Below are 25,914 nucleotides of genomic sequence, written 5' to 3'. Positions count from 1 at the left end.
CTAAACAGTACCTGCATAATGAAGAGGTTGCCTTCAAGGGTCAAACAGAGTTTATACTGGTTGCTTTGAAGTCACAATAAAGTTGCCTGTAAAAAAGGCCTTTAGCACAGTTTTCACTGTAACCAGAATGTATTGCTGAAAGGATGGTTAGCCAACTGATGAGTGAGAGGGCATGATCTGATAGCTATGAAAAGGTTCGGCAGACATCCTCTGTGCCTTAGGTAGAGAAAGCAGTTTTTTTTCAATGTACTGATTTTATAGCAATAAGAATGGAAAAATAAACCCACAGAACCACATTTCACTCCTTCACTGAATTTCACTGAATTTTTTTTTAGAGCTGGAAGGGACCATATAGATCATCTAGTCCAACTCCCCTGCTGAAGCAGGATTGCTTAGAGAATGCTACTCAGGACTGCAAGCAAACTTGCAGTCTCCTTGCTAGCAAACTTGCAGGACTCCTTGCTAGCAAACTACAACAGGCCAAGTCCAGCCTATCTTAATTCAATAAAGTTCTACCAAGGATTAATCTAATTAATGGCTGCCACTGACAACTGTAATTGAAAGGTACCTGCCGTGCTGCCATCCTACCACTCTACTCACTCACAATAACTGAAAGCAGAGTAGTTAATTGAATCATACATCTACACAGAAAGTGTTAATGGAGCAGGGCTCTTCTATGCCCTGCACCTTGCTTTTGGAGAGACTCAGAAATGAAATAAAAACTCATAATGCAGCATTTTCCTCAAGGTGAGTATGATGACATTCATGGCCTTTGATGGTTATTCTCAACACAGTTCAACTTTTAAGCATTAATAACAACTGGAAATGACTTAATATGGACTTAAAAACTTTAGAGGTTGAACAAACTGGCACTGAAGTGAAATAACTGGCCAATAATAACTACCTGATAATAGATGTAGATTTCTCTTGTTTCCATGTCACAAGAAAAGCCCAGGTATAATATTAACTCATTAATCTGCTTACGGTTTTCTGAGAATCATCCTCATATGAGCATCTGGCCCAATCTGAGACAGAAGCAGCATAGTGTCCTGTAGCTCCTCATCACATTCTTTTTTCTCTTCCTCAGTTGGCAAAGGGGCATCTTCACGCTCATCGTCCAAAAATCGATAAAATAAGTATTTGTCTTGAAAGTAGTGTTCCTGATCCACTGAAAACAACATAACATATCAAACACAAAGTTCTCCTTATTACACTTAACCCTTAAGAAATCAGATTAGCATCATATATGTCACAGACATATTAGTCAGGAAGCAAAATAAAGCTACAGAGTAGCAAGAGTAGCAACAGTATGAAACACCTTTATTTCTCACATATGTCCAAATTATGTAGCTTGAAGGGTACACTTTTAAATTGTGTACTACACATACTTTCCAAGAGGCTTATATATATATATGTGCTGTGGGTGTGTAGACATACGTGTGTGCGTCCTGCGTGCATGTGTCATCTTTTTCTTATTAGATCTGGTTTTGCTTTTATTGTTTCAAACCATTTCATTTAAGCAAACAATTCACCCTGGGGAAACAGTTACATCATGAATTTCTAAGAGGTGTTCTCTAGCATGGACACCTTGCCCTACATGTTTCAGACAGGGCTAAAAGGTAACAAAAGCATCTGAACTTTTTCTGATGTACCAGAAATGTACATCAAGATATAATCCCAGGGGAACTTAATTGAAAGACTACCAAGAGAAGACTTCTAAAGACAGGCTATGATATAGTGAAGGACAAACCCTTGGTCTTCCAAGCAAGTCAGAGTGCTGTGTTGAGTTGTTTACCGTGACACAGCTTGCAACAGCTTGCCCCTGGGAGTTCAACGCATTATTAGGCAGGAATTAAAGCTAGAGCCCTTATGGTAAGGAAGCAGTGGAAACAATCTATCTTCTTAGTGTGGAAATTTTTCCCTGGGATACGGGGAAGCACAACAGAGAATAAATGGAAGTGTACTGTAATAGAGCTGCTCTGCTGAACTTAATGAAACTGTACATGCAAAGTTTCAAATATGAATATTGCTTTAGAAAGATACCCTTTTGAGGGCTATAACATCCTTGTTAGCAAGTAAATCCTGCCAAATGGAAACTGAAAGCCAATGTAAAATACAGTCAGAAAACCAACATAAAATCCCAGACTTCTGCACTGAAATATTTGGAGTGCTGAATTTGGGAACCATTCCAAAACCACTGAAAATCATTCAAAAATTATGGATCTGAGCAAATACAAATGTTCACATTCACTTCCAAATGCTGCAAATCTTTGATGAAGATCAGTTTTGTCTACAGTAATACATCTCTTGGTTTTGGCCTGGTTTTTGAGGGCTATCCAGCTATTCGGCATAAGCACTAGCCAGCGTACTCCTAAGTATAGTTAGAGCTATCATTATAAATTTTTAATTTACTTTTCAATATTCTCACAAGTTAAAAAAGTATATTGGTAGCAAGATTCATGTAATACTGTCTGTGTGTTGCACTTATGAATGAACAGGCTGCTCCGCACCATTTCTTTTGGGCTCATGATCCCTTTCTTTCCCATGAAAGAGATCTACAGAGGCATTGATGTCACACACTGCCCATATTTTAGTCAAGATACTGATTTTCTTTATCTTACCATGGTTAAGAACACCTTCTTCCAGTAATACTTGCCACATGCCAACAGCCTGCGTTCGTGAATGGACACAAGGACTTTGCTGCATCATCCAGTCAACTAGTTCTGTCCCCACACAGCATTGCCTTAAGGACAAATAGATAAAAATGAAAAGGGAGTTAGCCAAGAGGGAGATCACACAGTGTCTGCCAAGAACAGTGATATCCTAAACTCTGTATAACCTTACTCCATTCTCCCTACAGAAAACACCATGTCACCATCTACATGTATATGCTTGAAATACCAGTGAAGGTGTTCAGTTTTGAGAGGATCACGTCAGCAAAACAAGTGTTTTGGGAAATGCAATGTTCAGAGGATCTGAGTGAGCCTGTGCCACTTGCTACAAAACCTATTCCACCAGTGCAACAACCTTCAACCCAGATTTCAAAGGAAACCTTCCCTGTATACCACGGGACAGCAAAAGCCTCATGCTTTTCAGAATCCTACATGAAAACAATCATCTAACACTGGGATTGCCAGTGTTTTGCCAATGAGAACAGCCTCCACAGGAAAAGTGAGTGTTACCAGAGTGTTCCTCCATTTTTAACCAAACTCCAGCCACATTGTATTTGGGGACATTGGTTTGTAGGTCTACAGTGTTTCTGAGGCTCTCTCATGTAGGTGTTGGCCACCTTGCAGATCCTGACTGACCCAGAGGCAGACAACAGCAGGCCTCAAGTTCTGGTGAATGCCCAAAGAGCAGGGAAAAAACCAAAAAGCCACATGGTCACTAAGTAAAATTCTTCGTCATAACACTCCCTAGCTCAGCAGAACAGAAGCAAATAAGCAATGTGATCAAAAACTTCCAAATCTGTAACTGATCACGTGCAGAACAGAGAGGAATCTGGGTAGTCCTAGACAGGCTCTCATGGCTCCCCACTTCATGCATCACTTTCAGAGACCAAGGAAATAGGTAATACTGAAATTGCCGAAACTTAGTTTAAATAATGCTCTTCCAATTACAATCCCATTTTGATGGTAAAACTTCGCCTCACCTCGATACAATCTAAAATTTGGCATTCCATATTTTAAAAAGGCAAGGACAGAACAGTAAGAGTTTTTCCCAGTTATGTGTAAGAAAAAACTGCGCAGTTGTTTGGATCAGCATTGGTCTTCATTTATCATACATGCTCTTTTGTTCTTCTAGAACAATGAGCGATGTCACACCATGATATATTCTCAGATCAGCCCACAAGATTCAAATACCCTGCATCATATTAAATACATTTTGGTCTGAAATTTGGAAAATCAATGCACTTATCTCAAAAGCAGATCAGCAACATGTTGATTTACTGTTTAGAAAAAGACATACTCGGAAATTTTAAACCAATGTTTATTTAAATACACTCTGAATAATGCATTAGGTATTTGATTTAAACTTTAGACACTAAAAATCAATTGTTTCTTAAGCCAACAGTAGATAGATCCTGACCCCTTGAAGTCAGATTCCTATTCTACAAATGCCATTGTTATCCCACTTCAGCAAGACAGTGCTGCCACCAGCAGGAAGATAAGAAAGTCTGGCAATACACTGAAAAAAGTAATTTTAAATAGAGCAGAAAATCTACATAAGGAATGTTTCTTAACAGGTGAATTTTCAGAGCTCCACACTGAGCAACACTGTTGTAGCAATTGGTACAGTAACATATGTGTTAGTGAACTTTCCTACTATCTCTTACTGATATACAAAGGGAACAGAATCTACATTTTAACTTGATATTGCACAGAATATTCCAGCTAACTATGCTATTAACTTTGGAAGAGTTTTTGTATGTGAATGCTCTGTTCACAATCATGGACTCAATTTCCAGTCAAATTACTTCAGAAAATATTTACCAGGCCCATTAAAGACTGCATAACATCCAGACTCATAGGATCACAGAATAATTTCAGACCTTTTGAGACCTGCAAGTGTGGTAAGGCATAAATCACAAATCAGAGGATGGCAGGCATAAAAATTCAGAGACCTCTATACAATCAGCTCACACACCTGTAAGTCTTCAGATGGTATTTGCGATCTCTTATCATGTGAGGGGCTCGGGACAGAACTGTATTCCGCAAAATCTTTCCAGCTCTGAGGATCTTTTCTGAAGGAACCTTGGTGATCATGGAGAAAAAAAAGGGACCAAGATACACAGATTTTAAACTTTGCGCAGTCTCTGCACTGCCTTCTGCAAAACAAAACACAAGTTCTCTTTTCCCTAAATTAAAAAAGTCCCTATACAGACGCTTGCTTTTGCAGAGTAATTTAGTATATATTTGGGATTTTAAGTCTCACATACTTATCCCGTCTAACAGAAAGCATCACTTCAGTTTATATGCATCACACTGTTGGAAATAGGAGTTACTTTCATTTGTCTAGTGGTCTGGCTCTACAGCACACCTATGTCCCATTACCTGCGTAATGGTTTTAGTAGGACGATGTGGGATGTGAGGTTCAATAAGAGGTGTCTGAAAAATAAAATGAAATGAAATACATTTTTAAACGTTGAGCAGTAAAACAAAATAATGGCTAAAATAAAAAAAAAACTGAACAAAAAAGCTGTAAAAACAAAGGAAGATGTGTAAGTCCCAGTCTGCCCAGGGAATGTGAGTACAAAAAGCTCTCTGAAGACATCCTTAAGACAAACTTTGCTCTTCATGCTCAGCAAATTAAAACAGTGACATGACACGTGGAGATGAATAACAAATGCATGTTAAACTTTCTAACTGGCCAAACATCACACCAGATCTGAGGCTACGTGGGCATAGCTAGCTCTTCGACCTGCAGTGGGCACAACAGCGTTCCTCTGCACCCGGCTGCCTCCACCACTCAGTCCCCCACCACGGAAACTCTCTCCTCCCTCAGCTCCTTTTCCTATTCAGCTCTCTTCCCGTTACAGCACAGGACAAGAAAAAGGAATGAAGAAAAAGCTCTACTCCCACCATCTGTCTTTTCTAAACTATCATTGGGCCTAGCTGGCAACCCTTTTATAGCCACTCTTTGAAATTCAAGAGCACACAGGCCACTCGCAGGGCCCTGGATAAGGACTTTCACAAAGGGGCTGGTGAAGGAAAAAGAAAAGAGTAAAGCAGGTGGCTTGGTTGTGCAAAGGGAAGAGTGAAAGAGAAGACTATCAGGGCTCTACAAGACAGAAGCAGAGAAGGGGATGAGAGAAATGGGAAATCAGGTACGTAACAAATAGGGGAAAGGAGAGGGGAGACAGGAAGCACATGGCACAACACAGGAAAAAGGAAAGCAGGGAGTTAAAGGATAGCAGAAATGGAGACAAAGGAGAACAAAACCAAACTTCAGCAGCCACCTCAGAATGATGGGAAGACGTTTGGCTTTGTTGGGACTGGCATGTAACAGCATGGACCAAATTTACTTCTAGTGTGAAACATCGGGAGTCACGACAGGCGGGCTGAATTTGGCTGGCATTCTGGGCTTGCCGACACTGAACACAGAGGTCTCCCACAAGGGCAAGACCTTGCACCCTGGCCCAGGGCAGCCACGGGTCCCCTACACCTGCCTGCAAAGGCAGGACAGACAGGTCAGAAGCAGGGTGAAACACATGCCGTGTACTGCTGGATTGCTGGGTATCGGTTTTCTTAAGCTGTGCATGTGTTCATTAGGTCCCACAGGATTTTAATGATGTGACAAAGTCCTTGTAGTAATCAAATAGTTCTCAGAGCTACAAATGCACCAGGAGTCTATAGGTCAGCCGGGAAGGGGAAAATGAGGGAAGCACACAACAGAAACCAATAAAGATAAGATAATCTTAATGGAGAGGCTTTTATAGAGAAAACAGTGCAAATGGTTTTTCATTTCTACTCATACCTTACAAGAAGTCTCTGAAAAGGCAAATCAATATAATTAAATTGGGATTCCTGATACTTCTCATTAATAAGTCAACAATTTTTCAAAGAGTCATTTAAATCATAAACATTTATGTCCCACCAGAAGGGTGGCAGAACATTTCCCGATATTTCTTGGTTTCTGGAACTGTGTGGAGCATGCTTTAGACAGTCTACCTTTGCAGGTAAAGCATGCCAAGAACAGCAAGAATCTTTTGAAAGATGCCTCCAATGCAAACAAAACCATTGATTAACAGTTTCAAACAGGTATATAAATAAACAATGAAGTCAGAGATATCACTCTGAGTGTTAATAATTTTTGTTTCCATTCGCTTTTAAAAGGTTTTCAAGTCCTCATCAAGTTCAATGAAACTGAAGGTAAATATATACTTAAATGGTTGGCTAAGTTGGCATTGAAGTCATTATGAATTATTTTTACATTCTACACTCTTAAAAGAATTTTATTTTTTAAATCAATAAAGCACAATATACTCAAGCTAGCTTCCAGTTCCTAATTCTAGTTATGAATACACTTCAAAGGAGAGATAAAATGTGTAAGACAAAAAATATAAGAGACTTTTACAGCAATAGACTAGTGGAAATAAATGCACGTTTTTGTTCTTTAGAGTTTCCATTAAGCTCCAAAAAAAATGCACAAAACTAATAGGTGAAAAAACTGAATAAGGATGAAGACTTGTCAATAAATCTCCCATACAAATAAAAGCAAAATAAAGAGAGCATTTAGAAGAAATTTGATTCAACCCAAAAGTACAGGAAAAAACCAAGGTGAAAGATAAGGCACAGCACAAGAATCTGCAGAAAGCAGCAGGAAGGCTGCTTTTCACCTACATTTGATCCTGACCAATACGGAAGGATCAGCTGCAAAAGCAGAAGGTAACTTGGGTGAAGGTGATCATGAAATGATCCGGTATCAGAACTTTACAGAAGGAAGTAAGAACGTCAAAGTAGAAACAATGGACTAGGAAGAAAAATTTCCATAAAACCAGAATATTGATAGCTAAATTCCTGGAGCAGGTTATGGGGGAGCAAGTGTAAGGTAAAAGGTGTTAAAGAGAGATGGTAGTTACTTAAAGAAACAATACTGATCACACATAGAATATATACTAGCACAGAGCTAGAAGATGGAGTAAAGACTCAACTTAGCTAAAGAAAGAGCTCTTCACTAAAATACAAGGAAGAAATGCACAGAAAGGAGAAAGTAGGGGATTCACAAAAGGCAAGTATAAAAAATAAATCGAGTAACAAAGGACAGAATTACAAAAGCAAAGGTATAAAATGAGACAGATCTACCAAGAAATGTCAAGAGGTACAAAAAATATTCCACAAGTACCTTACTAGTAAAACAGAAAATAAAAGTGCTGATCTACTGTTCAACTCAAGAAGGCCAGAAGCAGTTGATTTATTTTTTGTATCAGTGTTCATTAGAAAGATCAGTGGCAGAGAGATGGCTAATATCCTTATTGGAGTGACAGGAGTAAAATCTAAGCCTGAAAAAAACCCAAGCGAATGGATGAGAATATATTCCGTAAATTAGCTATTTTGAGATTGGCTGGGTTTGTAGAATTTCATGCAGGAAACTCAAAGAGCTTGAAGAAACTTAAAGAGAGCTGCAGCCATCTCGGAACCATCAGCAGCCACCTCTGATGACGACTCTTGGGGACTAAGGAAGGCAGCAGAAGACAGAAATATGGGAAAAGAGGGAGCTGAAAAATTATAGACATCGGCTTAACTCGTCTTCTTAGAAAATGCCCGTTTGTAAGCACCTAGAAAAGAACCGGGAGATGAGTCACATGTGACGTATATTAATCAAGAATAAATCATGCCACACTGATCTAATTTCTTTCCATGACCAGGCAGCAACACTGATAGATTAGGGAAGAAATAGTAGGTTTTCAGCCCTTTTAGTAAGACTTTGACATTGTCTTATAAGATATTCTCTTCTGCAAAGGGCAGATTAAATTCTCGCAAAACAGGGGCAAAGCCAGTTGGAAAAGTGTATTTGGAAAGCAATTACCAGTGAAGCAAAGTCAAGCTGGCAGTCATACCAGAGGTCTCTTCTGAGCAGCGTTCTCAAAAATACATCACATCTGATAACTATCAATTATTAACATGGGATGAAGTACAAATGTACAGACTGATTCTGCACGAGACTTCAGGATGGGAAGGACTGCACATACATTGGAGAATAAGTTTACAATTAGATACAGTTTTGACATTGGTCTGAAAAAAGTAAGATGGTGTTACACAACACAGAGAGTGCCGACCACCCTTCTGAGGCAGGCAGAATCAGCTATTTTCAGACATGGTAGGGAACCAGTGTCCTAGCACAGTTCCACAGAAAAAGAAATAAGGTTTATAACAGATATGAAACAGAACTGAGTAAGCAATGACACACTTGTGTGAAAACAACAAATACTGTACTGGGATGTAGTGACAGATTACACACATAACGCAGTTCTGCTTTAGGCAGCCTAGATAAGACCTAAGCTAAAGCACAGTATCTCATTTGCCCACTTTACTCGAAAAGCATCTAAACCAACTGGACAGAATTTAGAGGAAAGCAACAAGAATAATCAGAAAGCAAAACATAAATAAGCAAAGCTGTTCAGCTAAGGAAACGGCAAGTCCTAGCTCAAGTGTGATAACAAAGTTTTCAGATTACAAGGCCTTCGAAAAGAAGAAAGAAGTGATCTAGTCCATCATGCAGAGATCAGGAAATAAAGAGTTTAAGTTGCTGTAAGAAAGATTCAGGTTAAACATCGATGAAGCTTTTCTAATAGCATGAACAGTGAACACTGGCACAGATTGCCAGGGAGGTGTGATTCCTCCATTTTCGGGGGCTTGGGAGGATACGTAAGGTTTCTGTCAGAAGTGACACAGCTCTAGTGAAGTGTGCATGTGGCTCAGAGACGGACTAGATGCTTTCCTGAAGTACCTTTTAGCCTCACTATGTGGCACTGTGCAATTTTCGAGGACACCTTTACATGTCTAAAATTAGTTCAACCACAAGGTGGTGCTTGAAGAGATGATCAGTAATAAAACCCCCAGAACAGCAAGCCCAGACTCAAAAAAGCAAGGCAGTCACTCCTGCTGAGGAACAACTTAGTTGCCATCCAAAAGACATACCCAGCAAAGAGTCCCCCCAAAGTTACAGCCTTTCAAAGCTACTGCAGTGAACTCTGGCTGCACTGGCGATGAGATGAAATGCCACAAATGGAACCACAGGGCTTGGACTGAGTTTCCAATAGAAGGGCAAGTCATGCTTCAAAGTCAGAGAAATGTCACATCGATTTGTTAAGAGGAGATATGGTGTTCCTGCAACTACTTCCCATCAGAAATAAATGGATTCTGTAAGGGATTGTATCTTAGGATAATAGTCACAACTTGGCTGAAGTCCAAGAAATGTTTTGTAAGTCTTTACCATCTCGGATCTCTCAGTAAGGGATGCTTAGAAAGCACTTGGAAAGAAAGAAGTAGCTCTCCCTGTAAAACAGCTGAGAGAGAGCAGAGTGTTTAATTACCTTCTTAACACATTATGGCATCTTTGAAGAACTAATGTGACTGGAGTACATACATGTTGCATGGAGCTGCATGACTGCAGCTACTTGATCACATTTTTCAGGACTTCTGAACAAGGGGAAAGTTATCAGGTGAAGAGCTCAAATATGCAAGCCAATTAGAACAGTTTACAAATTATTACCCATCTTCTGGCCACAGTAGTGACAAGAGTACCTGCTCTTAGCTTTCCTTCCTTCAGCATGAGATAAAGCAACACAGCAATACCCTTTTGAGCTTTAGCTACCTCATGCTCTTTTCCAACTAGTGCACCGTCAGACAGTTTAATAAGATCTGCTGACCTTCCCTGTAGGGGAGAAGGCACATATGTGTCTGGAGGGTAGAGAGGGGAAAGCTGCAGGTGTTGGTAGGGGAAAGCAGAAAATGATCACGAGAAATTGTGACAAAATGGGACACTGACAAAGTCCATATCTGTACATTTACGGATTCACACTTGGGCCATTCAAACAAACCCTTCATGAAGCCAATCACAAAATTCCTTCTTTACATTCCGGTGAAGCAGAGAAAGTATTAATTTTAGCCACCATTCCTTTGAAGATTCAAATATTTATGCATGAGAGCAATACCATAAATTTAAATAGGACTATTCATGTGTAAAATTATATGCACACATTTAATCTCTGGAGAAATAGGCCTTAGATTAAAAACTATAGGGCAGGGGCTGCCTTTATTTCTATGCTTCTTACATCACTAAGCAAGCCATATGCAAACAAATAAATAATATAATGAACAACGATTATAGAGACCTGAGATCTGTATTCGTCAAGTTATTTGAATCTGCTAAATAAAACCCAAGAACATCTCTCATAAAAATACATTTTTCTATTTCCCCTGTTAAAAAGCTGTAAAGGGATGTTTCTTCTGAGCCTTTACACATGAATGAATGCTTTAGATCTACAGCAATTTGAAGTTACAGAATCAAATGATGGAGGGGACCTAACTCACTACTCTCAAATGCTAACGTAGGAAATGTGTATTGCAAAGAACTAAGATCAAATAAAACAAAAGCCAATGAATCATGTTTTTCCCATGACCTCAGTGTAGCTCATCTCTGAACAGAGAACAAGTTTCTGTATTTACTGGAGTTAAGCATGGCATGTGAGGTTACCAGGGTGATTAGATAAACCTGTGCACTACTGTTGATCCCTTTATTTCCAACAGGGCTACTGAAAAGAATTGCAAGTGACATCTGTTTTCCTGCTGGCTGGCAAGAGATCCAGAAGAAACAAAGGACAAAAGCCACACAAGTCGAAAGGTGGCAGCAGTAACAGGCACATCACTAAGAAGTCTGTTTGTTTTACATCCTCAGTATTTACTGCTACTGGTGATGTAGGGCTTAATCCAAATTCCACTGAAATAACTGAGAAGTCCCTAACTGATTCAATGGGGTTTGAGTCAGGCCTGTAACATTTGATTCTCCTAAGTGTTTTTCAGGAAGCAGAGGATCTTTAGCTCTTACTGGTTCCAAATGACTTCTGGTGACTGCCATTTATGACTGACATGCTTGAATATCCTTGTACACATCTCCTGAAAGGCTATCAGTGCCCTACCTGCTTCACAGGGGAGGAAATAAAACATACAAAAAAATTTCACACAATATTGTTGAAAGCATAGCCAGTCAGTAAGATAGCTGACAATTAGCAGAAGTCCCCACAGCCCTTCCACAAAATACCTCTCCCTTCTATTCTTATCGTTCTTTCTCAAATATATAAACCCACTTCCAAAAAGTTGCCTTTTTTTGTAATATGTCATCTATCTGAGCTGCTTCAGACCAAAGGCATAGATAAGAATTCCAAAGATGGGGAGCCTTTGTAGAAATGACTTTTTTTCCAATACAAACCATTATTTCCAGTTCTACAGACTAACCATACAGCAGAGATAAAGCTGAGCATACAATATCATAGCTGTGGGAGTGCCTTTCCAGGTGGAAAGCAGTCTTGGACAGAGTACTAAAGTCAACTCCATTGGTCCTATTCCCACCTGCAGAGACAGAGTGCGTCTACGCAGACTGCACCAACCTCTGCTAAGGATGCTGCAAGTGAAACAATATACTTTTGAATGCAGCTTGCTGAAAAACATCTGAGAAGCAGCAGGCTAAAGATCCTGCCATAAAAATGTCCTTTGAAAAGCATTTTTTGTCAAAATTTGAAGGAAAATGTAACCAATATTGTAGGAATTTCTGTGCTCAGTTAGCATACGCTGCACCTCTGGAGTAGCCCTATGTAGAACATGCTGACACACTGACCAACACTTGTCATCAGAAAACAACCTTTGTCCTGACCTCTAACCAGCCCTCAAGGGCCACAGTCCATAAGAAACCTTGGGACACACTCCCTGCCACAGGGACTTCTGATGGTTGGGACAGTTACCAGGGCTGAGCTCTGTCCAACCCAGACCACAGTCACACCTGCAGAGACCTCACCACGTCCCTCCAGAAGACAAGAAAAGTGGAAATAGAAATACAGTCATCACTGCCTTGCTGGAAACATTTCCGTCACCTCTTCACTGTCTCCCCACCAATGTAAGTAGCAGCTGGGAGAACCAACCTGTGCTCCCTCGCACTCTCCACAAGACTGTACTGGCAGCCAAAGAGAAAAGTGCCTGCTCGTGTCTCCTAACTGGAAAAGTCAAAAACTGACAATGACTAACATCATGCCAGGTCTGTAGGTGACTTAGTAACACTTTGCAATTATCAAAGGACAAATTACCCGGAAAAAGCACTCGTTTCTGCTCTTCATCTATGTTTACTAAACAATGCAAGTATTAAAAGAACCTGTAGCCAGTCTAGATGATTGATAGTCTAAAATTGTATCAGCAAAGCATCTTCAAATCTCCCATGCTCACAAGAGATAACCATATAGTTCCTTAAGAAACACCTAAAACAGCAAAAGTAGGAAGCAGGGCAAAGTATGGACAAAGGAACACACAGTCACAAGGATGTTTACAAAATTAGGGAATTTCCACAGAAACAGGAATTAATCACATTTTAAAAATCTGAGTTTCATAAAACTACAGCATATGTAATCTAAATACCCATAGATTTAACTAACTACAAACTAACTAAACTGAGCAAAATAAACTAGTAGAAATTGTGAGGACCAGTGATTAAGACTTTTTTCTGACTGTATGATCTTGCAAAATCATGTAATAACACTGAGTTTCATTTTCTCCTTTTTGGAGAGAGGAATACTAATAATTTCTACCTTTGTAAAATGCTTTGAATACTGTCAGGAAATGGGCTACTATTGAAATATTCAGAGTAATGATGACTGTTTTAAAATCTATACTCTTTGAATGTAATACAATGTGAAGTCTAAGCTGTAGTTTAAAATACATTCTAAAATTGCTTTTCTTTAGTAATCTACATGTATTAATAGCATAAACAGGAAAATGTGTCCCTTTAAATTCTCAAACACAATCAGTGTAACAAATTTATTTTAGCAAGTAAAATTGAAATTGGACTATTAACACTTCTACAATGTTTCTTTGACAAACTGTAAATGTCCATCCTTTTAACACAAAATGATTCAGCCATTACTAAAAACGATACTTCACTGTGAATGTCAAAGGGAAAAAGAATATTGAAACAGACTATGACCAGCGCACAAAACCCCCCAGAACATGGCTAATGATGTCTTATTTTCCTGTCATTTTTCTACTTCCCTGCTACAATGAAACAGCTGCTATAACTACACTGCACGCATTGAATAAAATGTCAGAAGATGCTAACTCTGCCATGAGCATTCCCGATATTCTGATAGAGGTGTGACTACAGTTGTCATAAGGAATCTCAAGCCAGCATTGTCACGGCTTTCTCTGCCGCTGCATTTTTTTTAACCTACAAAAGAATAAAGCATTTTTTTCACTGCCTCTCATAAGAATTACTGGTTTCTTTGTATCCATGGCTTTAATAGTATGTTTACCTGAAATTATTTACTTCTTGAGAAAGAAGCTATAATGATTAAGATGAAAAAGTATGATGAATATTAGGCATCGAGGTTACCAGTTTTTAAGACCTGCCTCTCACCCATGTTATAGGTACATAGCAACTATTCAAAAGGCAAACTGAAGGGAAGTTAAAGATTAATGAGCTTCTGAAGGATTTATTTCACTTGTTTCCAGGTACTTTTGTAACTTCTGCACAAGTCTCCCGGGAGGCATGCCTCTAGACAAGCAGGACTGGATGGGTTCTCCTATGCTTTGATCACACCCAGATGCCAGAACTGCCTTCTATGGACTAGGTGGTCAAATTTTACATGAAGTGGTTTCATGCCAAAAACTGGATGGAGTGTGAATTAGGGGGTGAAACTGTGAACCTATTAAAATCAATGGCAAAACTCTTGAGTTCAGTGTAGTCAAAATGTCACCCAAGTGAGGCAAGATCACCACTGTCTCCTGGGTGATAGTGATTTATGTACTGTGTGACCCCAGGTAGTCATTCCACTTCTGAGAGTTTCAACTTCTCCATCCATAAAATAGGGATAACAGTATCTAGTTACATCTCTGACCAGTGACGAGAATGAGAAAATGAAAATACTGCTGAATGCTGCAACTGAAATCCTGGAAGTCTAGTGTCTACAAATCCGTCCTGAGCATTTTCTAGTGATTTTTTTAACACATAAAGGAAAAGTCATCAAAGTAAGACAGGGCTAGAGGGCATTGAAGGTTACCTCCTGAATTCCCTGGGAAGGTTAGCAACAAGGTAAAGCCTCTGGCAAACAGGGAAGAGAAGTTAATTTAAACCCATTTTGTGTTTCTTCTGGTGATTCCACGTTCCTTCTGCTGCGAGTTCAGGACAGTGCATTGTGTGAATGTACATGAAACAAAGAAACATTGAAGGAGTGCAGCACATCTGCCTCTGGTTTCAGCTGCCCCGTCTACTCCTTATTCTTCTTCCTGTCATCCTTTTTCAGAAACAAATTTTTGCTAAAAATGAAACTGAGAAGGAATAATCTAACAATATCCAGTGCAACACCTTCTGTTATCTTACTTCACAGGAGATTTTTAATGATCTATATCGATGTTTTCCAACTACATAGAACATATTTCCTAAAAAAGGTAAATGGTTGTTTCTGTAGTATATGAAAGTAACCAGAGGAAAGAAGTCCCACACTGACAGCTATAGCAGAACACATATTTAAAAAAGCACAAACATTATTCTTTCAGCCAAGTATTTCTTTACTTCAAGAGCTTTGTCTTCTGTCGTAAACATAAAAACCATTCAAGCACTTCTGTTAAATTTACATATTTGTGCGTCAGTGGAAAAGACAAGCATTCTGCTCCTGGCAAATATCCACAAAGCAACCTTATCTTCCTTAAAACTTCTATTTTCCATGATGTCTACAAAAAGCTTGTCAAAATGGAGGGTGCTGATGTGCTGAACCTGCTGCCTATCCTGTCTCATCCAAGTCTCTCAGACTGTGCAGTTTATCTATTGGGTGGCTCGTTAGGGTAGTGCCCTTCTTCCTAGTGCTTCTGATGCAAGACACAGCTCCTGTCCCTCACTGGGACGTGTTTGCAGCACCACAATGAACCTTCATGACCAGACACATCTAACCAACACAGAAGGGACCTGGCCACGAGGGACAACATGCATCTTCTGAGGACAACCCATCAACATCATTACCTCCTCCTGCTATGAAGGCACATCATCATCTGATTCAGTAAGGGGCAAAGCCCAACAGCATACATGCAGAGGGGAAATACTGGCTACGAAGGGCAAGAGCTTTTCTTTTTCTTTTACAGTAAAATCCAATTGTGGTCTCACACATTTAACCAGCATGAAATGAAACTCATTGCTGTATTAGTTAATCAGTTTATTCAGTGTGCTTCAGATATTTCAGTGGCAGTAATTGTATTGATTAAAAACATACAAAGGCATTTGGAATCAAATTATTAGATCTGAACAACACAGATTAATACGCCCCATTTTTCACATTAATTCCACAGTGCAATGGGAACAATCAGTAAACAAAATACAAACACTGAGTTAACATTCATCTACATGAACAGTAGGTACTCCCCAAGAAAATAGTAAAAGAATAATATTATTAATTCCTGCCAATCTGAACAAAAATTAGCATTGGAAAATAGTAAATACTTCATATTTTAAATTTGCTTCTTCCCTCCTCCTAACTTCTTATAGAGCTTGCAGTGCCTAACTTGCTACCATTTAAACCAGGCCTGTTCACATTTGTTCTTATTGTTTTGAATTTCAGCTCATCTTCCCTGATAACTACTGAGGGACAGACATTTCTAAATATACTCTGAGCTACTTCTGTTGCTAAATTAATCTTTATTGCAACTTGAGAAAAAAATTGGCTCCACAAATGCACACAGAACACTGCAATAATTAACCCAAGACTGATACGAAGAGGTGAAATTACTCTACCTGACATTTTTCCTAGCTAACCACCTCTCTTTACACCCCAGTTCACCATAGTATGTTTCTGAAAGACATGACCTCTTTTTACCTCTCTCAGTATGTAGCCCAAGCTGTGTAAATTCTGTGATGTCTGGCTTTTAGGGATATCACAGAACCAGCCCTGTCCTTGTGAAATGGAAAGGGACCTATTGTCTGTATTTTGTAATTTATCCCCATTCTCGTCTCTCTCTTTTAATGTTGGCATTAATTTTCACATCATCACTAAAAATATTGCTTCGTCCAGTTGAAATTATGTCCCTGCCATCTGTCAACCGCTCACCTCCTTTTTAAACATAATCTGAAAATCTTCTTTGGCTTAATTGACTCTTTAGTGACTCTTTGTGGGCTGTATAAAGGGTAAGGACTGTTGCACTACGTTAAGCAAAGCACAGTGTGAAAATGTTTGCTGTTCCAGAGAAGTTTAATTACTGCAATCCAAACCAGTTTGCCTGGAAATGCTGAATGTACACAGAGTATTCCCAGCTAACTTGTGTTAAAAAACCATCATTTCTGCAATAATGTAGGAATCTTCCCCATGACAGTTGGTATAGGAGACTGTCTTGGGGAAAGGAAAATACACCCTCCCCAGAGGAATTTCTTGTACGTGGAGTGCAGTATTATTGCAGATCATCCTGTGCCTGTATGGCCACAAGGTCACACAGCGCTTTCCAGGCAGCAATGCAGGTTCTCTACCCCAAACCTCATAGCAGGAAAGCCACACAGAACACAAAAGACAGCATTTTAAGAACACTGACTGTACCACTGAAGAAACTGAATCGACTAAGTAGCATTCAGGAGCTCTAGCAAGGCAATCTCCTGGTTTTCTTCTCCCTCCTCCTTCCCCAAGTTTGGACCAGTATACCAGGAAGACGAGTGTGCCATTCTGTTGCTCTACGCAGGCCCAGGACTGCTGTGGAGCAGTGGCTATACATTTAGAGTACAAGGAATGCCAGAAACCTTACTGCTACAGTTTTGTTGACACAGGTTTTTCCAACATTGCCCTGAGATCTGCAGCAGCTAACACTGACAGCAGAGCATGAACTGAATTGGGGGAAATAAAAGGGGTCGGGGGGGCATATTATGCTCCTTTATCTTGTGGACCCCTATAGTTTTGCCAGTAAAGATGAGGAACCTTATGCAGGTAGTGACAATAGGCTTAAGTTCATTTCCCAGACTCATTTGGAATAGCTGCCAGAACCCAGCGGTTTGCAGACAACAAGCTGAAAATCCCTAATCTAGACTGGCTCTGAACACAATTAAGACAATTCAAGAGGAGGGAGGGAGAGGGGAACAAATATTTGCCGGGATCTGTATGTGTATTACAGCAGTAACAGGAATACATTATACAAATCTGTATTTAAACACAGGAGACTGAAATCACACAGATTCATTTGTGATTTAGCAGTCAGTTGCAATGGAGCTGTGTGCTGGCCTGAAAAAACAATCCCCCGCCAGTTGTCCCACTGCTTCCCCTGCAGCTGACCTGGGCTGGCAGAAATGCCAGGTTTGGGGCAGGAAAGAGTCTCAGTACATAGCTGACAGAGCTGGCATTGCTTTGTGTGGAGGTTAAATATTTAAGGCTGCAGACAGTCCACAGCAGCCTCAAACAGGACCGCTGTGGTCCATCCCCTCCTTGAACCCCACAGCCAGGCTCTGCCCTGTTGCTTGTTCTAGCCCTGGCCAGAAAGCTAACTTTCATCCAAATCCAAATCAGCAGAAAATTAAGCTCAGATAAAAGGTTTATGCGTTTCTGACAATTCTTACCACCAGGCGAGCAGGAGTGTCAGTGTGATGGAGGAGAGGGCACACATAGCTGGTTGTAGAAAAAAGGGATGTTGGAGGAGGGGCACAGGGCAGAAGAGGTGCCCTGCAGTCCCAGTGCAGGTCACTGGAAGCTGCTGTGGAAGGGCGGCCACAGCCCTGTGGTTCTCCCTGGGCCCAAATGTGCTCTGCTCTGGGAGCCAATGCTCCCACCATCTTCCTCTTGCATAGCCACCCTCTCCTCCCACTGCTCCTGGTGTCACTGCTGGCCCTCATGTGGCTCTAGGATGGGCTGGGTTAGAAAATGGGTTTGTATGAAGAGTAACCATCCGAGACATTGTGAAAAAGGCTACAAGGCAAGAGTGGCATGACACAGAAGACGTTTCTTTAGCCCCCTCAGATTCACACATTTGAAGTCAGCTGCTTTAAAGAGTGAGGATGGACAAAGCAGGACTGTGAACTTCACAAAGACTTAATCATAATTCTCCCCTGTTAAGCTACTGGCTCTTTCTCCATCCCGTTCATTTTTAAGGTTATTATAAAAAATGCCTATATAATTTCATTTCCTAAGATGAAAACAAGTGTGGCTGAGTAATCCTAATTAGAAGCAGTGTAATAACTGGTATTGGAAGCAAGATTTATTTATTTATTTTTATTTTGGAACCTAAATTATGTATTCTTTTCATTTCTCTACTAGTCAACTCAGCTATGTGTATTTGTACTTCCTCACTAACTGCTATCTGTAATTTTAAGACAGCTGCATCAGTGATGCTAAAGCACACAAAGATCAAACGTTCACTATCTTGTGCCAAGCTTTCTTCCAGAAGAAAACTTACAAAAAGAATAAATAATGAAAAGTCATAAATCATAAATCTTTAAACACCTGAACAGCACTTGCTCCTGAACCATCACTGGAGATAATAGTCCAATTACACTTCCGGCTCTCTTGTAGATATCTGACATTTTTGCCTCAGCAACTCTAACTCGGAAGGGCTCTAAATAAGCACCATAAACTGAACACTTGTTTTGGCGGTGCTGCTTTTGCCTGGAGCCAGCACAATGGGCTCCTGGTTCTTGACTAGCTAACACAAAAAGAAGAACAAAGTCACTGGATAGCTCTCTCCACTATTTATTAACCTCTCAAATTTTTGTCATCTGTACACAGACAAAAAAAAAAAAAGATGCTGCTAAATGATCAGATCAGACAAATTGATTACTTCTTACTGACTCAGAACTATAATTGACTTTGTGGAATACGGATTTCCAGCATGCATTGTAGGACAGGCAGTCAAAATGCTCTGCAAGAGATGATATGAGTGACTAGAAGGAATCTGCTTTTAAGATCCCTGATCCAATTTTTCTGCCAAACTTGAGAAAATAATTACAAGATTGGAAAAAATTCATTTTGCTGTTTCAAATATAAGTGCCAAATGTGTTACTTGTATACGCTTGATTTGTCTGAAGACATGAACCTTGAAAAGGACTATCTTTTTTTCTCAGCATAATTACCCACTCTTTCTGCCTTTCAACTGCAAGAGATAAATGGAGCATATGTGCATGTTTTTTATGGGTTGGGACAGAATCACACAGAAGACACAGCCAAGGAGCAAGAGTCATCAAATGTGACTTCACGGTATATATTATCAGACTGCCCTTGCCAGCACTGGCAGGTAAGGCAATAATGCCGTTTCCCCAGACAACGGGAACTGAGTGTGATGTTCCAATTGAAGGAAGGTCCCACACTTCACAATATTGAGTATTTTACAAGCTCTAGCACTTTCTAGGAATTTCTGTTATTTTTCCATTATTTATTTTATTCTCATAATTTAGAAAATACTCATTCTCTAAACTATGATAGCAACACTCATTCAGCCAGGCAAAAGGAGTCAGAGCAGGAAAACTCCTCTTCAGCCAAACTGCCTTTCCCGTGCTACCCCACACAGCTCTGTAACCCTTTTGTGGGGAGAAGGATACTCAGAGAGGAGGTGAGAACTTTCCTGCTCTGCTACTCTTAAGAAGGCCGACAGTACGAGTTAGATCCCCTCCAAATGACAAGATTAACAAAGAAATATATATCGCTTAGTTTTTCATTTGTCTATTGATTTCTGAACTTCTTCCTCCCACTCCCAGTGGGATTATCACACCAAGGACTGATCACAACACAATAAACTCCTGTAAGAAAACTAATTTTAAATGTATGAACACATGTGAATCCCATGCCTTACAACTTTATAAGTAAACCAGCATCTTTCTGCCTGACAGTCAGTCCATCTTTTCTGAGACTGCAAGCTCTTTGTAGAAAAGGCCTCCTCCCTCCTTTGCATCACAGTTCACAGCACAAACAAGAATTACAAGGCTTTACGATACACATAAATCGCAACAAAGGCTGACATAAAAATTAAAAAAATAAATAAATATGAAGAGAAGTGGAGAGCACCAAAATAACAACAATAACTGCTTGGTGGGGCTCTTCATTCAGACAAATACTGTGGAGATCTTGCGTATTAATACTCAGATGTAAGTCATGAACTAAAAACTCACATAGTTTAGCTCTAACATTGACTCGAGTATATGGCTTGTTCTGCTAGTAACAGAGGAGGTCTCTCCCTCCCCCCCGTACCTCTCATTCTTCACCCTTTTGCTCCTCGGCCATGATAAAACCCACACTACCCTGATTTGGACCTTGCAGGTAGTGTCACAGGGACTCAAAAAGTCATTGCAGCACTTAAAGAAGGATACAGTTGCAGACACTTTTCAAAGCTCAGGTTTCCGTTCCCGAGCAAAGGGCAGTGTTTGCTTCTGGAATGTTTTGCAGCTGTGCCAGGAAAGGGAGGCTCTGTCTTCAGGTGCTGACAATTCAGCTGGGCTGCGCTATTGGACACTATTCACTACTTTTCCCATTATTCATCTTCTCCCAAGACAAATGTGGCAATTTGCTTCTATTGTAAAAGTGAAATACACCTACATATATTTAATCCTCTGTTGTTATTGCTCTTAGAAAATGAGGGTAAAATTTAAAATAAGAATGTTCCTTTAGCATCTCTAGGTTGCAAAATTCTGCCCTTTTCTGCAAAAAGTTTAATTCATTTACCAAGAGAAATCTTGCCTCCACCTTTTACCAATCTCACTGTCATTGTAGACATCTCTATTTATCCTTAGAGCTGTCCTTAGAACCACCACAATGAAAACTCCTCATTATAGAAAGAAGAGACCATATTTTTTCTTTCAAATTCATGGATGGGCTTCAAGGACCAGGGATCCTTGAGCTGGATCAAGTACGCAATGAAGAGAAATTAAGTTATTTTGACACATACACTGATAAATACACAGCAACCTGGACCAAGGATTCTGCTCTTTTTCTCCACAATGCTACTCATTCCTGTATAGTAACAGATCAAATGAGAATCACTAATAGCATCTGCAGGTTTCATGTTTGGACTACTCTGGCTAGTTCTGTATTGGTCAGACTGGAGCTCAATTATATGATTAGATACAGCAGAAGAAACTGTTTCCAACAGAAAATCCCATTAGGGTCTCCAGAATTCAGGGTCACAATGAAACCATGGGTTGTAGATATTTCATAGATTATCAGGTAGTTGAACTGGATAACAAAACAGGCATCGCTATTCACACTGGCATTTGGAAGGGAAGCCTCACAGCTGTGTATCATCTCCACATGCTGAAACTGGAGATAGTGATGTACCAAAACCTTCCCTGGTGTTTCTGCAACAATTTAGTTTATGCAAAGCCCACTTATGTAAGCCAGCAGACCTACTAACAATTTTGTTTACATTAAAGAGCTCTGATGACATATAAAGACCTTTGCATTTTTCATGATGAAGTTCATTACTAACATATGAAAAATGTATTTTTCACAGACTCCTACTCATCTCACACTCCTGTCTTTGTTATCTCTCTTGCCATATGCTGTCACTGTGTGACTCATTGCTAGGGACTATATGCACAGCCTCTGCACTAGCCAAATTGTTACAGGCTGTGACAACGACTGAACCCTGAGCACTTCCACTTAGAGCAAAATTAAGAACTTGAACAGACTTCTAAGCAAAATACTTTCCTATATATGAAATTGATGCCAAAATACCAGAGCAGCCCCTAAAAGTAATTGGTACAGTCAGGACTGCACAAAGACGTTATTTAGAAATATTTGCACATAGTGCTTTAATGCAACCACTTTAAAAGCAGAAAATAAAAGAGAATTATTTTTTTAACCCTATGCTAACACTGTATAAGAGAACTGACTATAGCACAGAGCCCAAGAGAGAACAGGAATTAATGCACACATATCACTGGGCAGTTAAATAAATCATCCACACAGAAAATCAGTTCTGTTATAGCACAGTTTTCATGTTGGAAAGGTTACCACTTCCCAACACCTTGTCGTTGCAGCTATAATCTTGCTAGAACACTGCCTGCTTTCCTGTTCTCTCTTTTTATTCTTTCTTGTAGTCTTACAATTTCATGAGCATGTGAAAATTTCCCTTAGTGTTCTGCTAATGCTCTAAAAACTCCACATTTGACAATCTACTGAATATGTTAAAAGATAAGCTTTCTTCTCAGTCACCTGGGAAAAGTAAATTGAAATATAGGGAAAACAGAAGTAAAATTATTATGTTTATTGCTAGAGTACCTAATACGGTGAATGAACATGATTATTACTGATGTCTTGTGTGGGCTCCTCAAGGCTGCATCTAGTGAATTGTACTGTTGTCTTTACAAACAGTATACTTTCAAATGCCCAGAGCTATATTTAAGTGCTTGAAAATTGAAATAAGTGAATATTCATTTGCGTGGAAATACTGAAAATGGCAATATTTTGAGGATTAACACTTAGATTATGTCCTTCTCTGTCAACTAAAAGATCTTTTCAATATAGTTTTATTAAATGCATTTAGAATTGAAAAAATAGCAAATCGTTTTCACAATCACTCAAATTATTTAAATGCATAAAAATCAGCACGGCACCTAGGACTTACTGAAATTTCAGTAAAGAAAAGGAATACATTTTATTACATCAAATTATCCAGGGAAGAACACGGATAAAAAGGTGACTTTCAGAGGAATATTTCAGCACATCCTATAGCAGCTTTGCTATATTCAATATTACTTCGTGCACTAGGGGGAGCTCCTGCAACTCTTTATCACAATAGAAACCTAAAGACAATATACGAACATAACAGAAATAAAGCAGGAGAGAGATTTCAGGACAAAAGATACATTCTACACTCAATAGCAAGAATGACTGTATGAATTTGCACAACTTAATCTGCTTGTATCTTCTGTGTTCAGTGTGGTTTCCTCAGTACAAAGGAGATGAAAAAGCACTTTCCCCCTTTCAGAATGTATGCTTTCAATGAAGGCACAAATTTATGTAGTTTTCCAACAGTCATAGAGATTAACTTGTACAAAAAGAAAGCGAGCATGGTTTTTGAGGTGCGATGTTGTTTTAATTGCCTGTGTCACAGAAAAAATGTATGTAAGCAGGTAATCAAAGTCTGTACCATAATAAACACAAACAACTGAAGTCTGTACCATAACAAACACGGATAAGAGGACTTCATTAACACTGCTCAGTCAGTCTCCATTCTTGAAATTCTCTGCTTTTGAGCACTTAATTTTTCAGCTTTCCTTTCAATCAGATTTTTTTGGGGGATCTTGAGGATGTGGTGGTTCTTTTAGCAAACTGCAATATGGAGATTCCATCATGGAAAACAATACAAAACTTCAGCTTGGATCATTAGCAGGGTTAGGTCTTTTTAACTATCAACTACTTGAATAAATAAAATAATTGTTATTAATCACAGATTTCCATTCTTGCTGTGGATCATTCCTATGCTTTCTTATGTACAGCATCCACAGTTTGCAATCTGTCCTCAGTTCTCACCCACATTCATTCCTGTGTCTCTACAGTTCATTTCTGCAATGCCCTCTTCTTTAAAACATAGTATCATATATCTCATGTCTCCAGAGAAGAATGGGCTATTTCTTTACTCATCTCCTACTCAGGCACCAGTAGAGGGTGGAAAAGCACAGGGGAGACAACTGTGGTTTTCAGTTAGTGTCTGGCTTTATAACAATCAAAACACTGCTCTAGTAACTAGAACGAGTGATTGCAAGAAAACCCATGCCGTTAAGCAGCAGCACAGGAATGCCCAAGTAACCCAGGACCAAAGATGAACAGTGTGGGAATTCTGCACACATAACATACACAGCCTGTGCGCACAAGCATGCAGAACAACTGCAATGAGCCTCTAGTGAGTCGGTTTCAACTGAGATTTTTCAAGGCTTAACAATACGGTTATTTTGTAGGGGGTCGCAAATGGCACTCTTTACTGCCAGAACAAGCCCCAGATGCGGAGCTCCTAGTCCAAAGGTCAGGATTGCTAGTGTATCACTGGTAAAGCTACTTGGTATGTGCTCTGTATTCTCCCCCAACCTCAATGTCAGAGAAGTTTGATTCATTTCAATTTAAAAATCAGCCAGAAGCATACTCTCAGCATGGCAAATTCAGTGTAAACAGTGAAAGAGTGGCCAAATTGTAAGAACAGGATCTTGTCATGGGAAGCACCGTGGAACCCTGCTGCCAGCTCTGCTGGTAATATATGGAAACAGAACCACTACCTATTCTGCCTGCACGCTGGAACCCGCCCTCCCCTGTGTTCTAAGTCTAACTCTTCTGTTATCTTTTCCAAAAATGTATTTGAAATTATTATTGATTTTGTCATTTTGGCTTTAGGGTTATATTCATCTCACAGATCCAGCTATATCCAACTCTCCCCCATAAGAATTTTCGAAAACTAGAGCTAGACAGACTGGTGTACAGATATTAGATTGAGTAGTTAAACAGATCGAAGCCGTGTTATTCTCCCTTATGTAAGATAGCTTGAAACTGACTTTGTTTCCATTCCTCAAAATATAACTGAGGACAGTAGCATACTCTGTCTCAGTATTTTATGCTCAATTTAACTGCTATATTTCATTAAATGATGTGCAATAATGTAACCCCAAATGCAAATGAATTCATGTTTGGTAAAAGAAAATCTCTGTGCTGTCTTCTACAAATAGATTTCTTTTTATAGATATTAATGAACAAGGAAAACTAAACATGCCCATATGGCGAGAAAATTTCAAGGCATGTATTAAAAGAAAAATCTTATGTTACTCACCAAAAACTAATAGATGTGATGGGAGAAAAAAATTAAGCCATGAAGATGAAATTCAAATAATTAGAAAATACGGAAAATCATCTATTACAGTGCTTGTAAAAGACTCAGCACAGACCAAAAGAGAAAAACACGCATTTCAAATTTCAAGAGTGGAATATATTATATTTCATTTGAAGCAAATTATTTATAGTTACAAACATCCCTGGAAAATCAAAACAACACACACACGCCCCAACATAAATGCATCATTACGATCAGAGCTATTGAAGACATGTTATCTCCTTCTGTCTAAGAGTGCAATGTTTTCTTACCATATGAAAGATTTTCAGGAACTTCCTCTGAATCTCAGAAAGTTCCTCACTCAGTCTTTCTCTGGACATGACAGAGTAGCCTGCAGGCTTCTCTGAGCTATATTTGCTGCCAGTCCCAAACACATCATTCTGCAATCTAAAGA

General features: G+C 39.5%; 1 protein-coding gene across 5 annotated transcripts in view; it reads right to left on the bottom strand.

The window, feature by feature from the left end:
• Window positions 1-25,914, bottom strand: part of RAPGEF4 (Rap guanine nucleotide exchange factor 4) — a 152,361-nt gene that overhangs the window by 49,248 nt on the left and 77,199 nt on the right. For 4 of the 5 annotated variants that reach the window (XM_074145739.1, XM_074145740.1, XM_074145737.1 and 1 more), the window contains exons 1-4: window positions 5,055-5,102; window positions 4,648-4,754; window positions 2,622-2,743; window positions 985-1,168 (exon numbers count right to left, since the gene is read on the bottom strand). In XM_074145739.1, coding sequence (XP_074001840.1) covers window positions 985-1,168; window positions 2,622-2,743; window positions 4,648-4,685 — 344 coding nt within the window. In that variant the 5' untranslated portion in view covers window positions 4,686-4,754; window positions 5,055-5,102. Of the gene's footprint in view, window positions 1-984; window positions 1,169-2,621; window positions 2,744-4,647; window positions 4,755-5,054; window positions 5,109-25,914 lie in introns of those variants that run through there. The other variant, XM_074145736.1, reaches the window with a different exon arrangement.

This window comes from Numenius arquata, chromosome 3 (assembly GCF_964106895.1).
Source record: "Numenius arquata chromosome 3, bNumArq3.hap1.1, whole genome shotgun sequence".
NCBI lineage: Eukaryota > Metazoa > Chordata > Aves > Charadriiformes > Scolopacidae > Numenius > Numenius arquata.
This window is presented reverse-complemented; position numbering and strand designations above follow the sequence as displayed.